Source organism: Anopheles ziemanni, chromosome 2 (assembly GCF_943734765.1).
Source record: "Anopheles ziemanni chromosome 2, idAnoZiCoDA_A2_x.2, whole genome shotgun sequence".
In the NCBI taxonomy this organism is placed as follows: Eukaryota; Metazoa; Arthropoda; class Insecta; order Diptera; family Culicidae; genus Anopheles; species Anopheles ziemanni.
The window spans coordinates 86,400,920-86,420,159 of NC_080705.1; the positions used below are offsets into that span (position 1 = coordinate 86,400,920).

A 19,240-nucleotide genomic window follows, 5' to 3' on the forward strand; every position below is an offset into this window, starting at 1 on the left:
TAAGAGAATGTAGTGCCTCGAGCGGAGCAGTGGGACTTCCACAGACTTGAATCATCTGGTTATTGTTTAAACAGTATTATCTGATACACAGACGGTAGAGTGGAAGTGATGAATCAGTCTACTCTATGACAGCCATAATGATAAGGAGAGTGTGAGGTAATTTTGGATTCGAAATATATTTAATAAATCAAATTCATTCATATTACGGATACACTGAATTACAGGATGGGATGTTTACCATTAGGAGTGTGAAAACGTTGTTAAGAGCAAACTCCCCTACTTTCCACTTTTCCGACATTTGTTCGCACATCTAAAAAAACTAGCAGTATATGTGTTGAGGGATGATGAAGGGTTTTACAAAACTATTTGTACAAAATAACCAAGCAAGGATCAAAATCATGCTTTTAGCATTTAGCGTACCTAACACAAAAGGTCAGACAATTTTCCGCCATTCGTCCAAGATTACTACTAGCTTCTTCAAGAATTCATGTAATTTAAAAAATGTACCAATTATGACAGTATGTTCTTTAAAACTGCAATATAAATTATTGATTAACACGAATTTGTTAAACAAGATGTAATCTATACCATGTTTTTTTCGATGTAAAAAATTTAAATAAACATTTTCTACGAACGATCGATTATTCGATCGTTCAAGTTATCAACAAATTCGTTATTCCAACAGAAAATACCGAACAAGGTATCTGTACCTACATCCCATTCAAATGTTTATTTCATAAAACTAAGAATCGAGGTGGAATATTTGTTGTATCAAGTTATTTACCTTCAAAAGACCTTTCATGTGAGGTGAAATTGACCGAGGCACTAAAAAGTTATTAACAAATAAGCAATTTCAGTCATTATTTCAAGCTGTGACCAAGGTATTTGAAGCTTGTTGTTGCAACGTCTCATAGCGGGTGTGCACACACCGTCCGCGCGTTCTTCGAGCGCGGCTAACGAGCAGCCGAAGTGTGCTTCGGCAAAATCCGATAAAATCTCCTGTACGGTTGCAAAGGTAAGTAGTATATTGCTGCTCACTCTCGCAGCAGCAGTTTCTTTCGGGGAGGAGTTTCGCTAACCCGTGCCCGAAGAACTCGCACACGGCGTGTGCGCCTCCGGATACAAATCTTCGGGTCCGCTTCAACGTGTAGAAATCGTTCGTAATACGAATAGCGCATTCAGTATTGTGACAGCATTTGAGGCGGTTGGTTGATAATTTGCTCTACTTCTGTGACTCGTCCGACGAACGGTTAAGCTTCCCGTGAGTGTGTGATTTAAGGGCTGTGCCTGTTGTAATTTGAGCAGTGCTGGCAAAATAATCCTCCTAGGCGCAGTTTATTCGACAGTGGTGTGACGAAAGTTTTTTCTCGTGTGCTTTTATTTTGTTTTAGTAAGCAGCAAACTACACCTGCGGTGCAAAATGGCTCTCAACTGCGGTCATTCGACCATAAAGTATCTACTGTTCATCTTTAACCTCCTGTGCTCGGTATGTGTGCTTTTGTGCGCTAGAATATGGTTTTCGATTTGGGGTCCTCCGGTTGGCGGAGCGTTATCGCGTCTCGTTCGGTGAACGTTAGTTGCAGACAAAATTAAAAATGCCCTCTGGCCCGTCGTGGTTCAATGTGAGCTGAGAAAAGGGAAAGTGGTCTCTACGATCACTACGCAGTAGGAAATGGTTGTCTGGCGGGCGCAAGACACCGCGCTTTCCGTGCTCCCTGCTTGTCGTGCACGCTAAATTTACACACTTCCCGCGACAAAACAGACGGTTTCGGATATATATTTAGCATCCAACAGGTCATGTTACACCTCGATTCAAGCCGGCGGAATGCACTCTTGGGGCTGTCGTTTAAACATTCGATGTTTGCGAGCGGCTAACGCAGCTGAAGTTGAATATACCACGCACAGACAAACGGCGGACGTGCCTTTCTTTGTGGCAGTCCCTTATTACACCCGGAGAAGAATGGTGTGGGATGCGTTTGTTTCCCTTCCCATTTTCTTACGAGCGTCAATACCAAATAAACAGATGCGTAAATAGAAACATACCGGCCGTAGGCTTTGTTCGCCGTTTCGGGGTGTTCGTTGATTCGAAGAAAGTAGAATTTGTTGTTGCGAACATGCTTTTCTAACCCTTTTCTTGTGTCTACTAGCGTGGATTGTGTGATAAATCAAATGATCACAAGGTCTTGGTACCGAGAATTGCGCTTTTGCGCTTACTGCGTGCAGCTGCATGGTTTGCTTTGACCGTGTTTGTACGCTGTACACGCACACTGCAATTGCTCCGTGACGAGGTTCGAAGGACCAAATGCCTACTTGCTTACCTTGACAGGACAAGTACACAGCACGTCGAACGTCTCAACGTCCGAGAAAGGTTGATCGTGCAAAAAAGGGAAGAAAGCAAACCAAAGAACCCGAGCGTTTGTTTACACATTGATAAAGCAACGACAACAAGGCGGGGAAACTTTCGCAATGTGGTGCCAATTGGACGCCACCTTGTTTGCCGCTGAAGGAATGATGGTACTTTGTCTTGTTTCTAGGTATTTTTCCCCTATGCGCGAGTCACTCCCTTCGTGATGCTTGCGCGGACGCATGAACGCACACTTTTGGCTGGCCCGAAATGTGTGAGTGTGTGTGTTTGTCCTGACCTCAAGATATGGTGACCGTAGCGTACCACCGATCTCTTAAGCGGTGGCTTCAAGAAAAGAAACAAAATAAGAGACACAAACTGTCGAAGAAACGATTCAAAAGTTTTCTGTTTTTAAAAGGTGTGCGCTCCAACGCCGCGCCACGGTGTGCGTTTGTTTGTGGGTCCCTTCCGCCCCAAAGAATGCCGTGAGCTCACGCGGGTTCAAAAGCGCTTACGTAAACACACGTCGTTCCTTCCCGCGAGCCCTACTAACTCCGTGGCGCACACAAAGTTTCACCTCGACCGACTGCAGCGCGGTTGGCGTGCAACATGGCCGCGCCTGGGAGTTGTTTTGTGGAGCGTACATGCGCGTGTGTTGGGGGCCTGTGCCAGTTCCAATCATAAATGGAAATTTTAAACCCTTTACCCCCCTGCGTACCATGCCTGCACCGGGCGTTACAAAATAGGCCCCACACAAACACAAGCCGACTGGCTGGGAAGGGTGTTTCTTTAAAAAAATTATAATGCCTTGGACTTTTAAATGATTGCGACTAGAAAAGCTTCTCGTGAAATGGCAACTTTTGGCAGCAGTGGTAGCATACTCTCGCCAATTTATCACCGCGTGTTTGCTGAAGGTGATTTCGTCCAGTCCGATGCCCCTCGGAACCTTCCTTCCCATTGAATCAATTGTCAGCATTATCTTATCGCATGATAAGCTGCTCGTACACTCCCCACGATGCAAGTTCAGATCGAAATGTCCTATATTTCTTCCTCACACAAGTGGTTTTACTCATAGTATCTATTTATGTAGCAATCGCTCCCCCGCCAGCAAATATGTGTACACCAGCAAACGTACGTGTAACCTGTTGATTTAGAAACGAACCGACAGTTGATAAGAGATACGAGGAGTGAGGGGAGAGGCACACCTTTTCGGTGCATTCTATGAGTCACACAAGTGGAAAAAGGTTGGCCACTTTTTGTTCCAACCGTTCCCGGTCAATTCGGAAAAAAAGTTGGCTCTACCGCTCCAAACCGTGTGGCACGGACAGAAAATTGTTTATAACAATTCGTCGGCCCTTTCGACGTGCTCATTTTGTTTTGAGTAAATCTTTCGCCCTTTGGTCACATTCTCAGAACTCCTCCCCCCTTCCCACCTCGAAAACCAATCGAGATTTCCACCCTACTGGCCATGCTTCGGGCGATAAGTTTGTAAACAAACTATTACAGCCATAGTCCCTCTTATGACGAACTGACCGATTGCTTGGTGCGATCGTAAACCCCATAACCGGCACAACATCCTGGTGGAGAGTGTGGAGCAATGGTGGAGTTTGAAAGTCAAATAAACAAATCGTGCCATGAATCGAACCATGAATTCGATCCGTAATCTTCCGGCGTTGGGAATCCTACGTTGTCGTCGAAAAACAATTCCCCACAAAGCTGAGCGAGGCAGATGGTAACATTGTTTTACCACATTTGCTCAAGTATTGTTTACTCTTCTCGTACAGCGTAATTTCCTATTAAAACTAATCGATTTTATAATGATCGTTGTTTGAAAATGTATCTAATGGGAAACGCAACACTATGTAGTAAAGTTTCATTTACTGTTAAATAACAAAGACACCAGCTCGGGGGGTGGTCACCATTGATCATCGGGGGTTGATCGGGGTATGACGGCACGTTAGGGAGTTATCAGGCAACATCACGAACGGAAGAGCTGCTTATCTTATCGTGTTTTTTGAAACCCCCTTTGCGTCCAAAAAACGATGCGATAAGTTCTCAGCTCAGTACCGAATCAACTGACCTAACACATATTGTGCAATTTATCACTGAAATAGAACCGATATGTTGGGAGCCGCAGACATGCGATCCGATAACACCGGAGGCAAGTAATATAGATAGCTTTGGGGGGACAGGTTCGTGGATTTTTTAAGTTGACAACAGAACGTCTCCCAGAACAAGAAGTTCGACACCAGACGGAAGTGTGTATGCCATAATATTAATGGAAATAAATTACGTCCGATGGTGACTAATTTGCCACTTCGGTGAGCTTCGGGGAAGGTCGTAACTCAGAATTATTAGGCATGATGATAAGATAACGCGGGTGCTCGAGCACTTATTTCAATATGTGCTTTTTTGCAAGCCAACTAAACCCAAGCTGGTCCTACGCTCATCCCCTATCTTACGTTCGGTGCCGGTTCTCGTGAAACGGGAGGTTAAAAAAATTAATAAACATTAACATTGTTTTGATTTTAGAACCTTGTCGACCCGTATTTGTTGCATGCTTTTAATTGTTTGCCTTTTCATTAGCGTCATTGGATTTTTTCAGCGCCAGCTCGAAGGACTTCCCGGGGCTGATGTATGATGCGTGTATATTGATTGGCTCACACACGCACACCTTATTTGATGAAGATCCTTCCTCGATGGCGGCACGTGAGACCATGTGACTGACGTATCGAGCGACGACGGGGTCGCGGTTGGTGGTTTTGTTTTGGCATACACTGGACACCGTTCTCGATAAACGACGCCAAGGTTGCACGATTTTCCGTTTTCGAAAACAAACACTTTTCCAAAGCGTTTACTGCGTGTGGCTAGTTTTCCAATGCCATCGAGAGAAAAAGAGAAAGAGAGAGAGAGAGAGAGTGGAGGTGGTAAGGAAGGGTTGAAAAATCACGCCACTACCCCTTGGATCTGCTCTTGGTGAGTTTTCAAACGCACTGCTCGCGTGAATCACCTGCCCTCTGGGGGGATGGCAGAGACACTATATAGGGGGAGGGGGATGTAAGATGTGTGTGTGTGAGTATTTCGCGCTTTGATCTAAGCCCATCAGTGTGGCCACCAACATTTACAACGTTTGCTGACTCTGGCTCTGGTGCGCGCGATACGGATGGGTGATCGAGGTTCGGAGGAAATTTGCACGATCGTTTGTCTGTTTGTTCTGGACGACTCACCGTACCTGACGTCATGCCTGCTCTCGCGGGCGCGGAAGTGTTTTTCTGCGAACCCATTGCGCCGTAACCACCACCGCCGCATGACGATCACATGATGCCGACGGGAGGGTTATAGTAGATGGGCGATCGAGAAGCAGGACGAGGTGCATCTTGCGAAGTGACTCACTCGCCCTATCCGGTGTAAATACTCGCCCCCGGTGACGACACGGCCGTCGTTTGCAAATGGCGGATAGTGCGAATAACGATCATCCGATACAAACAGAGCTATCAACAGAGTGTTTGCTTTCCCGGCTGAGATTACTAACTCAAACTTGTCTGAGAGGGTTATCTGTATGGTATCGCTGCCAATCGGTCATACGAGTTACACTCGAGTGCATTTTGCATCCCCAATGCCAAAGGGCAAGAATCTGATGAACTTAATGATAAGTTGACTGAGCAAAATAGTTCCTTTTTATATCATCTTTTGTTCCTTACTTTATAATTTTGCTAGACGTTGCTCAAATCGCATGTTTTCTATTACAAATTTGTTTAATGTGCAAAGTTTGCACTGCAAACCCATGATACCCACGTCGCCTTGCATTTAGTTCAAGGCAATCAATTTGCCATATGCTGCTTCTCTTGCTAAACCCACGCGGTGTGTAGTTGCTAGACCGTAAGCATGTCTTGGTAGTAAACTCCCCCGAGATTGGACAAATGAAGGACACAACAAAAACCAACCCTCCTCCCCGCCATCTCCAATCCATCCATCCGTGAGTATCATCGTGTCTTAGCGTCGCTTCGCTGGCGCTTAGAAGGCAGGAAAGCAGCACAAAGTGAGACGGCAAGAGCCCACCCTATTGGCGCCAACCAGTTTTCGGATGGATTAGAATAATCCGGGGGTTGTTTTTTTTGTTGGTTACGATTTAACTAACATAAACCACTCATTTGATGAGCGAATCGAATGGCGGGAAACGCACGCGGCTGGAAACATTCTGACTCATGGACAAATGTGATACATGGGGCGGCCTGGGACGGCATTCGATCGACATCGTTGTGACGATGGCGTTAGTAATGGGATCGATGGAATATTTATTAATTTAACGCTGCTTCTCTAATATAGGTAAAAAGAGAGCCCACTGGTGGCCCTGTGTCAGGTGTCCATTAATGTGGTGTGTTGTCTGTTTCCCAAAAAAAAAAAAATGGCTAGAATTATAGTGCACATCAACCTTTGGGGCACAAATAACCAACCGAACACAAGCATGACGGGGCAAGAAATAATATTCACGACCTACATACGGAGGAGAAGATTTCAGAACTTAACCACCGAAGGTCATCGTGGTGGTTCGGAGCCACCGAGCAAAAAGGAAATCTGTTGATTGGAAAAGTCCATGTCCGTGGGCCGTTCAATTTTCACCTTCGATAACCTAATTTCTCCCGGTTTTCCCCCGTGCTAACACTCTCGTTTCGTGCCATTAACGCACAAACGTTGTGAATAATGGAGCGCGATGACAAACGACGGTGGCCGCGCGCCCCGACCATGTGGCCTGGGTGGTGATGTTGTGTTCCGGATGGATTTCATTTTCGTTCACCCCCGGAAAGGAAATGTCTCCTTTTTTTCTTGGCAGTGAGGAAAGGCTATCCGTGTCGGGTTTTTCGCGACCAAAAATAGGTCGCGAGTGAGGATTATTTTATGACAAAAACACGTTTGGGAATTCACTCATGATCCTTCGGCGCGTCCCAAACAAACTGCAGGAGAAAGTGATGGTATCCTTGTTTTGTCCAGCCAAAACCTTGATGAGCGCTCCGTGCATGCTAATGGCTAACGGGGGGACAATAATTACACATGCTGTTGATGTCTGACAACGAATGGGTGTGCGGGTCAGCACAACAATCGCGCCGTTGACTACTAATGGCCACGGCCAAGGTCGTGCGCGACAACGAAATCCCCCGAGTTGACGCGGAATTGTTGCATATGTGGCGAGCATGGCGGTGGAACCGATGTAAAATACTACCCCGCTTGTAGTTATAATTCCCACCCCCTCCCAAAACCGGGTGCTCCCATTATCAAGCACCTCTACCTTCTTCCATACTCCTCGGGTACAACGCCGGGGAATCCAAATGTGCTATCCGAGGTCCCCCACAACAACAGGTAGGTGGGGAAGGAACGGTCAAGTGGTTGAAGGGAATACCGATCCACCGACTCCCCCCCCCCCCCCTCCCTCCCCACCGTGACCATGTTTCATGTGTGCGAGGTACGGTTTTCTCCCAACCCCGTCGCCTCCGTCTGGTTCGCTTTTAATGGCAGATTGTTCTCCGTCACACACCGACAGAGTTCGTGTGCCTTGATTGGCATTCGCATTCGGACCCGGATGACATCATCCTTCTTCCGCGCGCACGGTGTTGATTGTAAGCAGTGTCCAGCAGTTTATATGCAAATGGCGTAAGGAAAAGCTGACGAATATTGTTCATCTTAAATATGTCATCCAATCGAGCAGGCATTGACTGTCGTCGTCGTCGTCGTCATAGTTGGCATTGCACTGGCTTTTGTAGATGGTCATATAGTTATTTTAAGCTTGTGTGCACATCTCGGCTTTCGCTCTTATCTTTCGAGTGAATCAGCAAGAAAGAATGTTTATCGTACTTTCTCAACCCTCAACACTTTTGGAGAATAATATCCACAGGATGTGGCTAGTGGAACTTGAAGATGGTGATGAAACTTGAGTTGTTCCCTGCCCGTGCAATTTTTTTCAACATTCGATTCTACTCCAAAGAGAAATATTAGAACCTTGCCATTTTTCTTAAAGTTACAATCTATCCTCCGGAAGGAAAAACTATCGGGATAGTTTAAGCTTTTCTGTTCAACCTGGATAAACAAGCACGAACAATCTTTTAGTGGATTGAACGTTAAGAAGACGCTGGATGCCTTGCAACGGTTCCATAAACCATTGGCCAGTCAAGTACAAAGGCTAATTTACAGACGATTTGGTATTTTCCGTTCCGTTTCGCGATCGTGCTGATGATTCAGTATCGTTTAACCCGTGCTTTCTGTCCCCCAAATGTTCTTAACAGCTCAGTCATCGCTTTCTCCACACAAGTAACAAGAAATCTCGAGTGTGTGATTCGATAACAAATTGTGGGACATTACTCATGTCCAAATGTCCATTCCCTTCAATCAGTCAATGACTTCATGAATAAAAAACTTAATAACGAATTCAACCGATCATTTTATGTAAGATTTTTGAACTGGTTTTGTTACCAGGTGTTTTGAAAAAAATTTGCAACCCGGTGTTTTCAAGCAATTTCTATATTCCAAACCAATTTAAATACTATTGTACTGAAAAGTTTAAAAAAGGAACAAATACTCGTATGTCTAAATTCAAAATCCAAACCGACTAGTTTTGCTTGTCTCTTGTCCATGTGGACCAAATTCAAGCAATTTCTATATTCCAAACCAATTTAAATACTATTGTACTGAAAAGTTTAAAAAAGGAACAAATACTCGTATGTCTAAATTCAAAATTCCAAACCGACTAGTTTTGCTTGTCTCTTGTCCATGTGGACCAAAGCCACTAGTCCCCACCGTTTCATGCGCAGACTCCACTCCATTCGGGGGTCCCCCTTTGTGTGTCGGCCGTATCTCTCCAGCGGTGTGTTTTCTTCTCATCCCTACGCCGTTGCTTAAGTGGGATATGTTCCGACACCACCCCGTCTTCTTCTCCTCCGATCATCTCACTTCCTTGTTTTTATGGGCCCCTGAGTTTATCCTGAACCGAAACGGCGCAATTATTGGCGACGGGACTGGAGACTGGGGACTGTTGTGGTGTAGGAGCTGCCCTGGCGTCGTCAAAAAAACAGCAAACATACACACACAGAGAGCGTCAACGGCGGCGACATGGCGGTGCCTTTTCCGCTTCCGATGCCCCAACCCACAGAATCGTGGCACCAGTATAGTAGTAGTAAAGGCGTAAAAGTTTCTCAACCGCCCGAAGCGGCACGACGCCAAACAACATCTGGAACCACGAGGTGATGTGTGGTGGTGGTTCAGTAAATGTTGAGACCGATTTCTAGTCGGATGACGATTGTCCTATTTGTCGTACGACGACGGTTTGAGGGTGGGGAGGGGGACGGATGCTCTGGCGTCCGCAGACATAGGAATGTGCGCTCCTTTCGGAAGGAACGGATTCTCCCGATAACCAATTGGCGGGGCAGGGATAGGGTTCGGTGGTACTCTTTTAGGTGTTGAGACGGCGTGATCTAATCAGGAAAGCATTTTGATATGAATTGATCGATCGAAGGAAGATTGAAAATCACAACCAACACCCCGTACCCCCCGTTGCCATCGTTCGTTCGAATCTAATTGTGGTTCTGCGAGGGAAACTTACCGGCCGATACACTTTTCCCATGCTTCCGAGCCGCGATTTAAGCGGAACGATGGTGTGAACATGTTTCATTGTCAAATGTTTCAAACATACGCTTTAATCACAGAGAGGTAAAGGGAAAGTTAATCTTCAAACAAATTTCTTTTAGCTACAACTCCAACGATCGATGAAATTAAGTTTTCGCTATTTTTTGTTTGAATGGTTCGGCTTCGCATGATTATCGCACCATAGTGAAAATAGTTCTACTGATAAATCGACAAAAAAAAGGCTGTCGCGAACGTAAATATGGCCGGTGACACGATCGTTTCAATATCGCTGAATTTAAAATGTTGATCAAATTAAGAATAAGAAAAGATGGACATTGCGTTTCGAAAGGTCCGTACTTATCTGTGATAGACTTGAAAAAGTAACGTCATATTGTTCACAGGTTCGATTGGGTCCTTTTTTTTAAGTACACTGAGAGTAGCCCCATTTCTAACGAGACTGTGGGATGCACGTAATGGAAACCTACTCTCCATTCTTAGTAAAGCATCCATGCTTTCGGACTAAGTACAACAGTTAACCCTCGCTTACCATTGCCTTATTTTATTTCTCCATTTCAGCTATGCGGCATTGCGCTGATCGTGATCGGTGCCATCTCGCTGGTCCGGCTGGATGAGATACGCGACATCACCGATGAGTACAACATCGTGGCCCCCTCCATTCTGCTGATCGTGTTCGGCTCGGTCGTGTTCATCATTGCCTTCTTCGGATGCTGCGGTGCTATTCGCGAATCGTACTGCATGACCTCGACCGTACGTAGTGGTGGTTCATTGGGTTGGGTGTTTCAAAACTTCAACGTTCTAATTTTCTGCTGCGTTTTTCCCAACCACAGTACAGCTTCTTCTTGATCCTGCTGGTCATCGCCCAGATCGTGATCGCCGTGCTGGTGTTTGTGTTCATCGGTGACGTCACCGTCGCGATGAAGAAGGGCTTCGAGCGCATCTTCCAAAACCGAGACAACCCGGTCAACCGTGATCTGATTGATACGATCCAACGTTCCGTAAGTTCCGCTCCACTACTGAACAGCTATCCTTCGCCAACTTATCCCGCATCTCGTTAATTCATTTTCCATTGCCTCTGTTTTCCCACAGCTTGAGTGTTGCGGAAAGAGTAGCTTCCTGGACTATGGCGTTGACTTCCCGCAGTCGTGCTGTTCCTCCCCCGGTAACGCTCCCCTTTGCGTACCCTTCGCTAGAGGTTGTACGGGCCGCTTGTCCGACTTCCTGGACAGTGCCGGAAACATTGTTGCCTGGGTGTCGCTTGGTGTCGCCGCCGTCGAGCTGCTCGGACTCATCTCGGCCTGCTGTCTGGCCAACGCCATCCGCAACCAGCAGAGAAGGTCTGATTATTAAAAGAAGTGACTTTTGAAGCGCCACATACTTCCTTTCGGAGGGGGACAAGAAGAATTCATTCCATTTCGACCGACGTACGCGCGTTCCTCCCTTTTTTCTTCCCAACACCATCGATTCCTCACCCAACATCATCCGAGTGGAAGGACAGCTAAAAACCCAAGGCTGACAACATCAACTACTACTAGTACTACTACTAATTACTACTAACATGTCTCACCGAATCATAACTGGTCCCAATAACAAACGAGTTACCCGTACCCAAACGAACAAGCCAAAGATGTCGATGGATTTGTCTTCTGCATTCATTACGTCCAGCCTGGTGGTCCCTTCCCTCCAGTGATGGATCTCTTACGATCCCACCATGATCTATTTTCTCTAATGCATATTTTGTGTGTCTTGTCTTTGTTCTTCGTGCCGTCCTACAACTGCAGATACAGCTAAGAAGCCGCTACAGAAAACCGACACTACACGTTCGCTTTTTGGTTGGTTGGTGGGGGTGGGCGTTGTGGAATGTGTCACACGGGCGAATGCCGGGCAGTGGAAGATCTATGGTGGCCGTTCGAACGCACGTACTCGTTGCACAACTACTGCCCTTGCTTTTTCGGAGGCGTAAATGGAAGCCGCTGCGCTTACAAAATAGTGTTTAAGGCGTGACTGTGTAGTATGTCCATCATTATTACCATCATCATCGTGCGGTTGTTTTTTCGTATTATTTGTACACTGCATATCTCACCAGAAGCTTTCGACGTGTTTGTTCAAATTCTACGATGAATAGTGCAAAACAAAAAAACAAAAAAACCAAGCCACCAACTTTAAACCAAGAAGCAGAAGATCAACAGCGAGCAACATTATTAGGCGTGGGCGACAAGGAGAAACACACCAGGAGATATCTCATACACTACGGATCAATTGCACAACATAGATAATCCACTAAGGGGTACAGAAATGCATCTGTACATAACCGGAAGCAGAATGTAAAACAACACAACCTACACCAACAGTGCCAGCAGCAGCAGCAGCAGCAGCAGCAAAAGGAACGAATCTACATGAGAGCAATGCGAGAAAAAGAATGAACCGGAGGACAAGTAGGCTACTGGCTCTAAAGAACGAGAACGAACGAACTACGGCACATGGGTTGCTTTGTCCAAGTTTTTTGTGCTTTCGAAGAACATCATTTCTTTATATCATTACATATATCTACATTTAAAAAAGATATGCTTATTTATCTATATATTTGGCTTCAAAAAGGCTTTTTCCCCCAAGCAACGGGGTAAGGAAAGGACACACGCTGTTCTTTCACTTAATTTTTCTTTCCGATCTTCGACTATTCCCGAGTGTCTGCATGGGTGCATACGCGAAAATGAATATCGCTTCGGAACTATAAACACTCGAGCAACTTTTGTAGCAAGTAAGCTATCCATCCTAACGATTTATATACACACATGAAAAACTAACTGCGTAACGAAACGCCATACAAAACCAGGTGAAAGAGAACATTTTCCTCACCCGCCCTCAATTGAGAGTACTCTACACACGAAGTTGAATGTTTTGCAAAACATTTTAAACATGTAAAACCCCACAATCAATAAGCCATCGGTCAGTATCGAACGTAACGCAGAATGTTTTAGTAGCATCACACGAAATAGGTTCAGGTTCCTGTAAATCGAACAAATTGGATTCTTTAGCGAAGATTTATTCGCTCATATATAGCGTAGCGGCCGTGCCTTGTAAAGGATGCAGTTAAATTTTTGACAAATTTCAAAATACAGTTAAAATATATGAAATATTTTTTTCGGTCGTTGTAACAAGTACGCGGTGTGTTTGTTTTGTGCTTTTGTGTCTGAATGGAGGGCAATCGCTTTTGTACATTTTACGTATTGTGTCTGGGGGGAAGATCGTATCTGTTACGTGGGTTATACATGTTATTATTTGTCGTATTACGTCCTATGGGAATTGTTTTGTTGAGGTATGAAAGAAAGTCCCATCGTTTTTGGATTTTTTTTTTTTTTTATATATATTTGGACGGCCAGGCCGTATTGTACTTGTTGTACCGAAAATATAACATTTTTCTTAACCTACTGCTTAAAACTAATTGTAGCGTGGCATTTCCTCCAGCTAACAGCAGCTGTAACCTTATCCCGGGTTAACTCGGTTGTTGTTGGCGGATTGGCTGTGGATTGGGCGGGCGGGTTTTGCTGTGGTCGGTGCGGGCGGGTTGTGCTGTGGTCGGTGCGGGCGGTCGGTGAGTTGGGTCTCATGTATGGTGCGAGGTGGCTGGAGATCGCATGTGTGGTGCTCGGCAGACGCAGCGATGCAGCCCCCCACCACACGCTATCCCCTCCCCGAAGTCCATTGCATCCATACCTACACATTAATTCACACAACAAAAGGAAGACAGGGAATTTGGATGGGAGGAGGATTTATTTACAGTGCGATTCCATATTCTCTGGCATATTTAAAGATTATCCACGCGTATTTGAAATCCTTTTGCCCCAGGATGTCACGGATGGGGGTCGCCGGGGGCCTCCCTAATACCTGGAGCTCGGCTAATAGTTCGGGACGTGAGGCGTCGAAATCCACGCATGACCAGAGGATGTGGTCAATGTCGTGGAATCCTTCGCCGCAGCCGCATGCTTTGGAGCCAACCAAGCCTACACGTTGCAGGTGTGCATTCATCGCAAAATGGTTTGACATAAGTCTAGACATCATGCGGATGAACGCACGACCCACTCCGAATCCTTTGAACCAGGGGCGCAAAGTTACCTGGGGTGTGATCGAATGCAGAAACCTCCCGAGCTCATCGTCATCCCACATCCTCTGCCACCTAGATAAGCAGAGCTGTTGTGGCATGGAAAGGAACTCGTGAGGCGGAATCGGCCTCTCAAAGAAGCTGCCCTCGTGGGCACCGCGTTTGGCTGGAACCCATATTAGCGATATTCTGAACGCTTTATCAAACATTGAGCACAAGACGTTGTGTATTTTATGAATAATGGTATCTTTGCTCTTAAGAGACTTGGCTGAGCTTAGCGCTTCCACAGCACTTAGACTGTCTGTGAAAATGTGAAAGGTGTCAGGTGGTCTCGCGCTGATGATCATCAGTGCATGCAAGATAGCTACCAGTTCTGCAATGTAGACGGAGCATGGCTGGCGCAGTTTATGGAAGATCTCGGAGGTGTGGTTAAACACTCCGAAACCCGTGCCTTCGTGCGAGGATGAGCCGTCTGTGTAAAACGTGTTGGCCGTCGGAAGGTGGCCAAACTTATTCACAAAAATGCTGGGAATGGACATCCTGCGTAGGGAATCTGGGATTTCCTTGGTTTCCTCCTTGAATGAGGTGTCTATAGAAATCAGGGAATTGTAGGATTCTGGGAGAGCAGTACGATATGCAACAGGAGGAGAGCTAGGGCAGACCTGAAGTGATAGAAAGTCATGAAAAGTTTTCATGATTTTGCATTTTGACCCCATCTCTAGCAGCTTCTCAAAATTCTCTATCACTAAGGGATTAGATACACTGGCTCGGATAAGAAGGCGAAGCGACAGCTGGGTGAAACGAAGAATCAGCGGCATCACTCCGGACATCACTTCCAAGGACATATTGTGCGTTGATTTCATGCTTCCTAGAGCGATGCGCAAACAACGGTACTGGATCCGCTCAAGCTTGATCAAGTGCGTCTTGGCCGCCCAGTGAAAGCAAATGCAACCATATTCCAAGACGGACAGCACCGTGGTCTGGTATAGCCTCAGGAGATCGGAGGGGTGAGCTCCCCACCAAAATCCCGAGACTGTCCTCAAGAAGTTGATCCTCTTACTACATTTCTGTAGTAAGTAATTGACATGTGTCCTCCACACATTTTTTGTATCGAACCATACGCCTAGGTATCTAAAAGTTCGGGCAATTGTGATTTTTGTGCCATAGATAAAGACATCAAAGACCGGGTTAACCATGTTTTTCTGTCTGTTACTCTCCGTGTTATATGCGAATGAGAACACCAGCATTTCCGTTTTTTGAGGCGAAAATTCGATACCTAGGCCGTCCGCCCACGTGGTTAAATTATCCAGTGTGGATTGCAAGGGGATTTGTAAACCGGCGATGGTCTTGCTGGAGACTGAGACCACCCCGTCGTCTGCCAGTTGCCTAAGTGTACAGTTCGGCGCTATACACGAGTCAATATCCCGCACGTAGAAATTGTATAATAGAGGGCTCAAGCAGGATCCTTGCGGAAGTCCCCGGAAGCTGAGCCGTCTAACCTTTGTTTGGTTGTGCTCGAAATTCATTGCCTTGGTCGAAAGGAGGTTATATACCATGTTATTGAGTCGCGGGCTAAGCCCAGCCGACTGTAGTTTTTGGCATAGAATATCGACACATACTGAGTCGAAGGCCCCCTTTATATCTAAGAATACCGAGGCCATCATCTCTTTGCGAGAGCGGGCCATCTCTATTTCGGTTACCAATAGCGCGAGGCAGTCGTTTGTCCCTTTACCCTTGCGAAAACCAAACTGGGTATTGGAGAGAAGGTTGCTTGATTCGAGCCACCTCTCTAGTCGAAAAAGGATCAACTTCTCGAAGAGCTTCCGTAAGCATGAAATCATAGCGATAGGTCTGTAAGATTCATGTCTTGATGGCGGTTTACCAGGTTTCAAATGGGCGATGACTCTCATCTCTCTCCAATCCTCCGGCACGGTGTTGAGCTCCAGCATTCTGTTGAAGAGCATCAAAACACGCTTCCGTCCCATGTCAGGCATGTTTTGGATCAATTTGATCCTCAACATGTCCAGGCCTGGAACGGAATCACGGCTAGAAAGAAGGGCGAGGGAGAGCTCGACCATCGTGAATCGTGAGTCCATGATGGGGTCACAGCCAGGCGCATGTTGTGTGAAGATTTGCGCAGGAGCGGAATCTGGACAAACCCTTCGTGCGAAGGGCTCTAGCCAATCATCGTTATAAGATTCGCTCGCATTTGTTACGTTCCAGTTTCGCATCCTTCTGGCCGATTGCCATAGCGAGTTTAGTGACGTAGAGGGGTTGAGACCATCTACGTATCTTCGCCAATAGCTCCTCTTTTTTGCTTTTAGCAAGTTTTTGCATTTGTTCTCCAAGGCTTTATATGTATCATATAGAGCCATGGAGCCGGTATCTCTGAATAAAACATATGCCTCTCGCTTCGCTTGCGAAGCTGCTTCACAGTCTCTGTCCCACCAAGGTTTGGTAGTTTTCTTGTATTTAGTACCTTGGTGGTGATTCCTTGTTTGGGCCGCAAGTGCACACTCGTTAATACAAGAAACGAGATTTTTGTACTCCTCTAGAGGAGATGAATTAGGTTCGACGAGAGACATGGAGCGAGACATTAACTCGCTGTATCTCCCCCAGTCAATATTCCTCGTATAGTCACAATTAGCAGAGGAGTTTTCGACCGGGGGGCTCCGCTTAGGGATAGAGATTTTGATCGGCAAGTGGTCGCTGCCGTTCGGGTCCTGAATGACCTTCCACGTTACATCCAGTGCCAGCGACCACGAAACTAGAGACAGGTCCACTGCGCTGGGTCGTGCTGGAGGTCTAGCTACCCTAGTTGCTTCACCAGAATTCAAAATGACCAATCTATGTTTGTCGCAAAGATCCCTGATGATCGGGGCGCGGTTATCTTCTCTAACGCTGCCCCATTCTTGTCCGTGGGCGTTAAAGTCGCCCAGGATAAAATACGGCGTGGAGAGCGCCGATGCTATTGTTTCGAGGTCTATTGCGATCTCTGACAAGTCCAAACTGGCTTCTGGAGGGATATAAATGGAGGCAATACATACGTCAAGACCACCTAGCTTAGCCTGGATTGCGACTGCTTCGATGACATGTAGAGGAGGGAGCGATTTTCTATAGAAGCTGTGACCACTTCTAATTCCAATCAGCACCCCTCCTCCACGCCTATCACTACCTGATGTGTTTCGGTCTTGACGTATGATGTTATATCCGTGGAAGGTGAGAAATGTGTCCGGAGATAGCCAGGTTTCAGAAACGGCAAACAAATCACAGTCGTGATGGTTTGTAAGCCCGTTGAAAAGGTCTATTTTGCCAATAAAACTTCTACAATTCCATTGTATGATGTTAGCCATTTAGAGATTTACTCGTCTAAATTCACCAACTCATTCAAAGCTGGCCATTGCCCAAGCCATTGCTTCAATATACCTTTTAGCCATGGCATACCGACGGCCAACAACGCTTTGAGCGGATCAGGGATGCTAAAGCTGGTCAACAATGAGTTGATCAACTCGGATAGAGTCGGGATGTTCTCTTTTTCGGGAGAGCGGGTTTTGCTTTGGGATGGGAAGGGGCGGGGGGGTTTTGGGGTTGAGGAAGGGGCGGGAATGGCGACTGGCTCAGGGAGGGGAGAGGAAGACTCGTCTTTGCTGTGAGTGGGGCGGGGCACTTTGCGTGGACGAGGGTTTGCCCGGGGCTTGGACTGCTTTGCGTTTTGGGTTTGCTTATTTAGAGGCTTGGTCCGACTCTGTTTCGAACCCACATCCACTCGCACAAGAGCCGGAGCTGGTTCTACAGCCTCCTGAGCGTTGGCCGTTGGGGTGTCGCTCAACACGCTGTAGATGTTATTACTCGATGGGACACCCGTCAAATCTGCCGCGTACGAACCAGATGCTCGCTGGAGCTGAATTTTCTTCAGCTCTGCTTGCCTCCGCCGGTACACGGGGCATGAAGTCGTTTCATGCCACTCCTGCTTGCAGTGCACGCACTTGTAAGCTGGAGACATACACTCGGATGCAAGGTGCTCCCCACGGCACTTAGAGCATCTGGCCTTGTTGCAACAGAAATCTGTCGGGTGTCCAATCTGGCTGCACTTGTTGCAAGTTGGTACCCTGGGCACGAAGGGCCTGGCTACAGGAACGCGGGCGCCCTCAAAGACCAAGAAATTCGGAAGAGCATCTCCCTCGAAGGTGACCCGCTTTGAGCCCGTCTCCCTGTACACCTTTCTTCCATCCGCCATGACGGAAGAGGCATACATCGGGCGCACCGCCAGGACCCTCACTGCAGGAAGTGCTGTCGAACGGAATCCCCCCAATCCGAATTTTAGGACCTCCTCCGGGGGGAAGTCCAGGTCTTCGACGACTCCCTCGATCTCAACCACGCTACCGGGGATGTAAACCCGATAGTCCGTCGTGTAGACCGGATTGGCCGCAATCGCATTAGCTTGTAGCCGGTCACTTACGGTGACCCGAATCCTATTTGTACGAACGCGGAGTACGTCCGTCACGGCCGGATAGTGCGCCCTTAGTGAACCTGCGATTGAACGCAGATTCAGGGGCTTTGCTCCTGGCATGAAGAACACCCGAAACTCCCCCCGCCATGCCTCCGGATAGGCTCGAGGTCTTCGGGACGCTGCTGTCACCGTTTTTTTAACAGTCGGATCCACGGGAAAATCCGCGGCCTTACGTTTTCCGCCCACCGTCTGGTCGGTTTCCATACCGACCACGGCCGTACTGGCCATAAACTATGAAATCGCACTGCAAAATTCGGGAATACGCCACAGAAACGGAGGAACTTTACCACTTACCCAAAAAGATAAGCCACACGGGAAAGACAAAGGACACTTACACACCTGATTCCCTCGAGTTTGGCGAAGATACGCACAAAACGAACGAAGCGAATCACACAATAACGGTGACGGGACGGTCCCGGCGGTGACCGAGTGATCGGTGCGCCTGGACGAACTTTGCACATGCAGGCACAAACACTGTTAGAACACGGTAAGTAGGGCGCAATAACCCGAAGCGACGACAACGCGCAGCGTGGAGCGAACACCAAATGCGTCCGATCCGATCGGCGGCTGGAGGCGATCTGATCGTTTTTGGATTGAACGCATTACAAAATCGACTTGAACAGCCAGGTAATGTAATTCTATAAATCGTCCTCTCGTT

General features: G+C 46.9%; 1 protein-coding gene across 2 annotated transcripts; it reads left to right on the forward strand.

Annotated features, from left to right (window-relative positions):
- The first annotated feature begins 1,186 nt into the window (after positions 1–1,186).
- On the forward strand, positions 1,187–12,150 carry LOC131287947 (23 kDa integral membrane protein-like). 2 transcript variants are annotated; one of them, XM_058317053.1, is made up of 6 exons: positions 1,187–1,261; positions 1,392–1,486; positions 10,532–10,723; positions 10,804–10,971; positions 11,063–11,310; positions 11,755–12,150. In XM_058317053.1, exons 2-6 carry the CDS (start codon positions 1,421–1,423, stop codon positions 11,762–11,764), a joined length of 684 nt encoding a protein of 227 aa, XP_058173036.1. In that variant the 5' UTR covers positions 1,187–1,261; positions 1,392–1,420; the 3' UTR covers positions 11,765–12,150. The 2 variants fall into 2 exon arrangements, with proteins under 2 accessions (XP_058173036.1, XP_058173028.1); XM_058317045.1 differs by lacking the exon at positions 11,755–12,150 and having other exon boundaries at positions 11,063–11,323.
- The last annotated feature ends 7,090 nt before the right edge of the window (positions 12,151–19,240 follow it).

Bases quoted from the DNA above. Each gene is read 5' to 3' on its own strand.
- LOC131287947 (XM_058317045.1), top strand. From the start codon at position 1,421: ATGGCTCTCAACTGCGGTCATTCGACCATAAAGTATCTACTGTTCATC. The intron at 1,487-10,531 runs GTATGTGTGCTT...TCTCCATTTCAG, and splicing joins TCTTTAACCTCCTGTGCTCG to CTATGCGGCATTGCGCTGAT. The intron at 10,724-10,803 runs GTACGTAGTGGT...TCCCAACCACAG, and splicing joins CGTACTGCATGACCTCGACC to TACAGCTTCTTCTTGATCCT.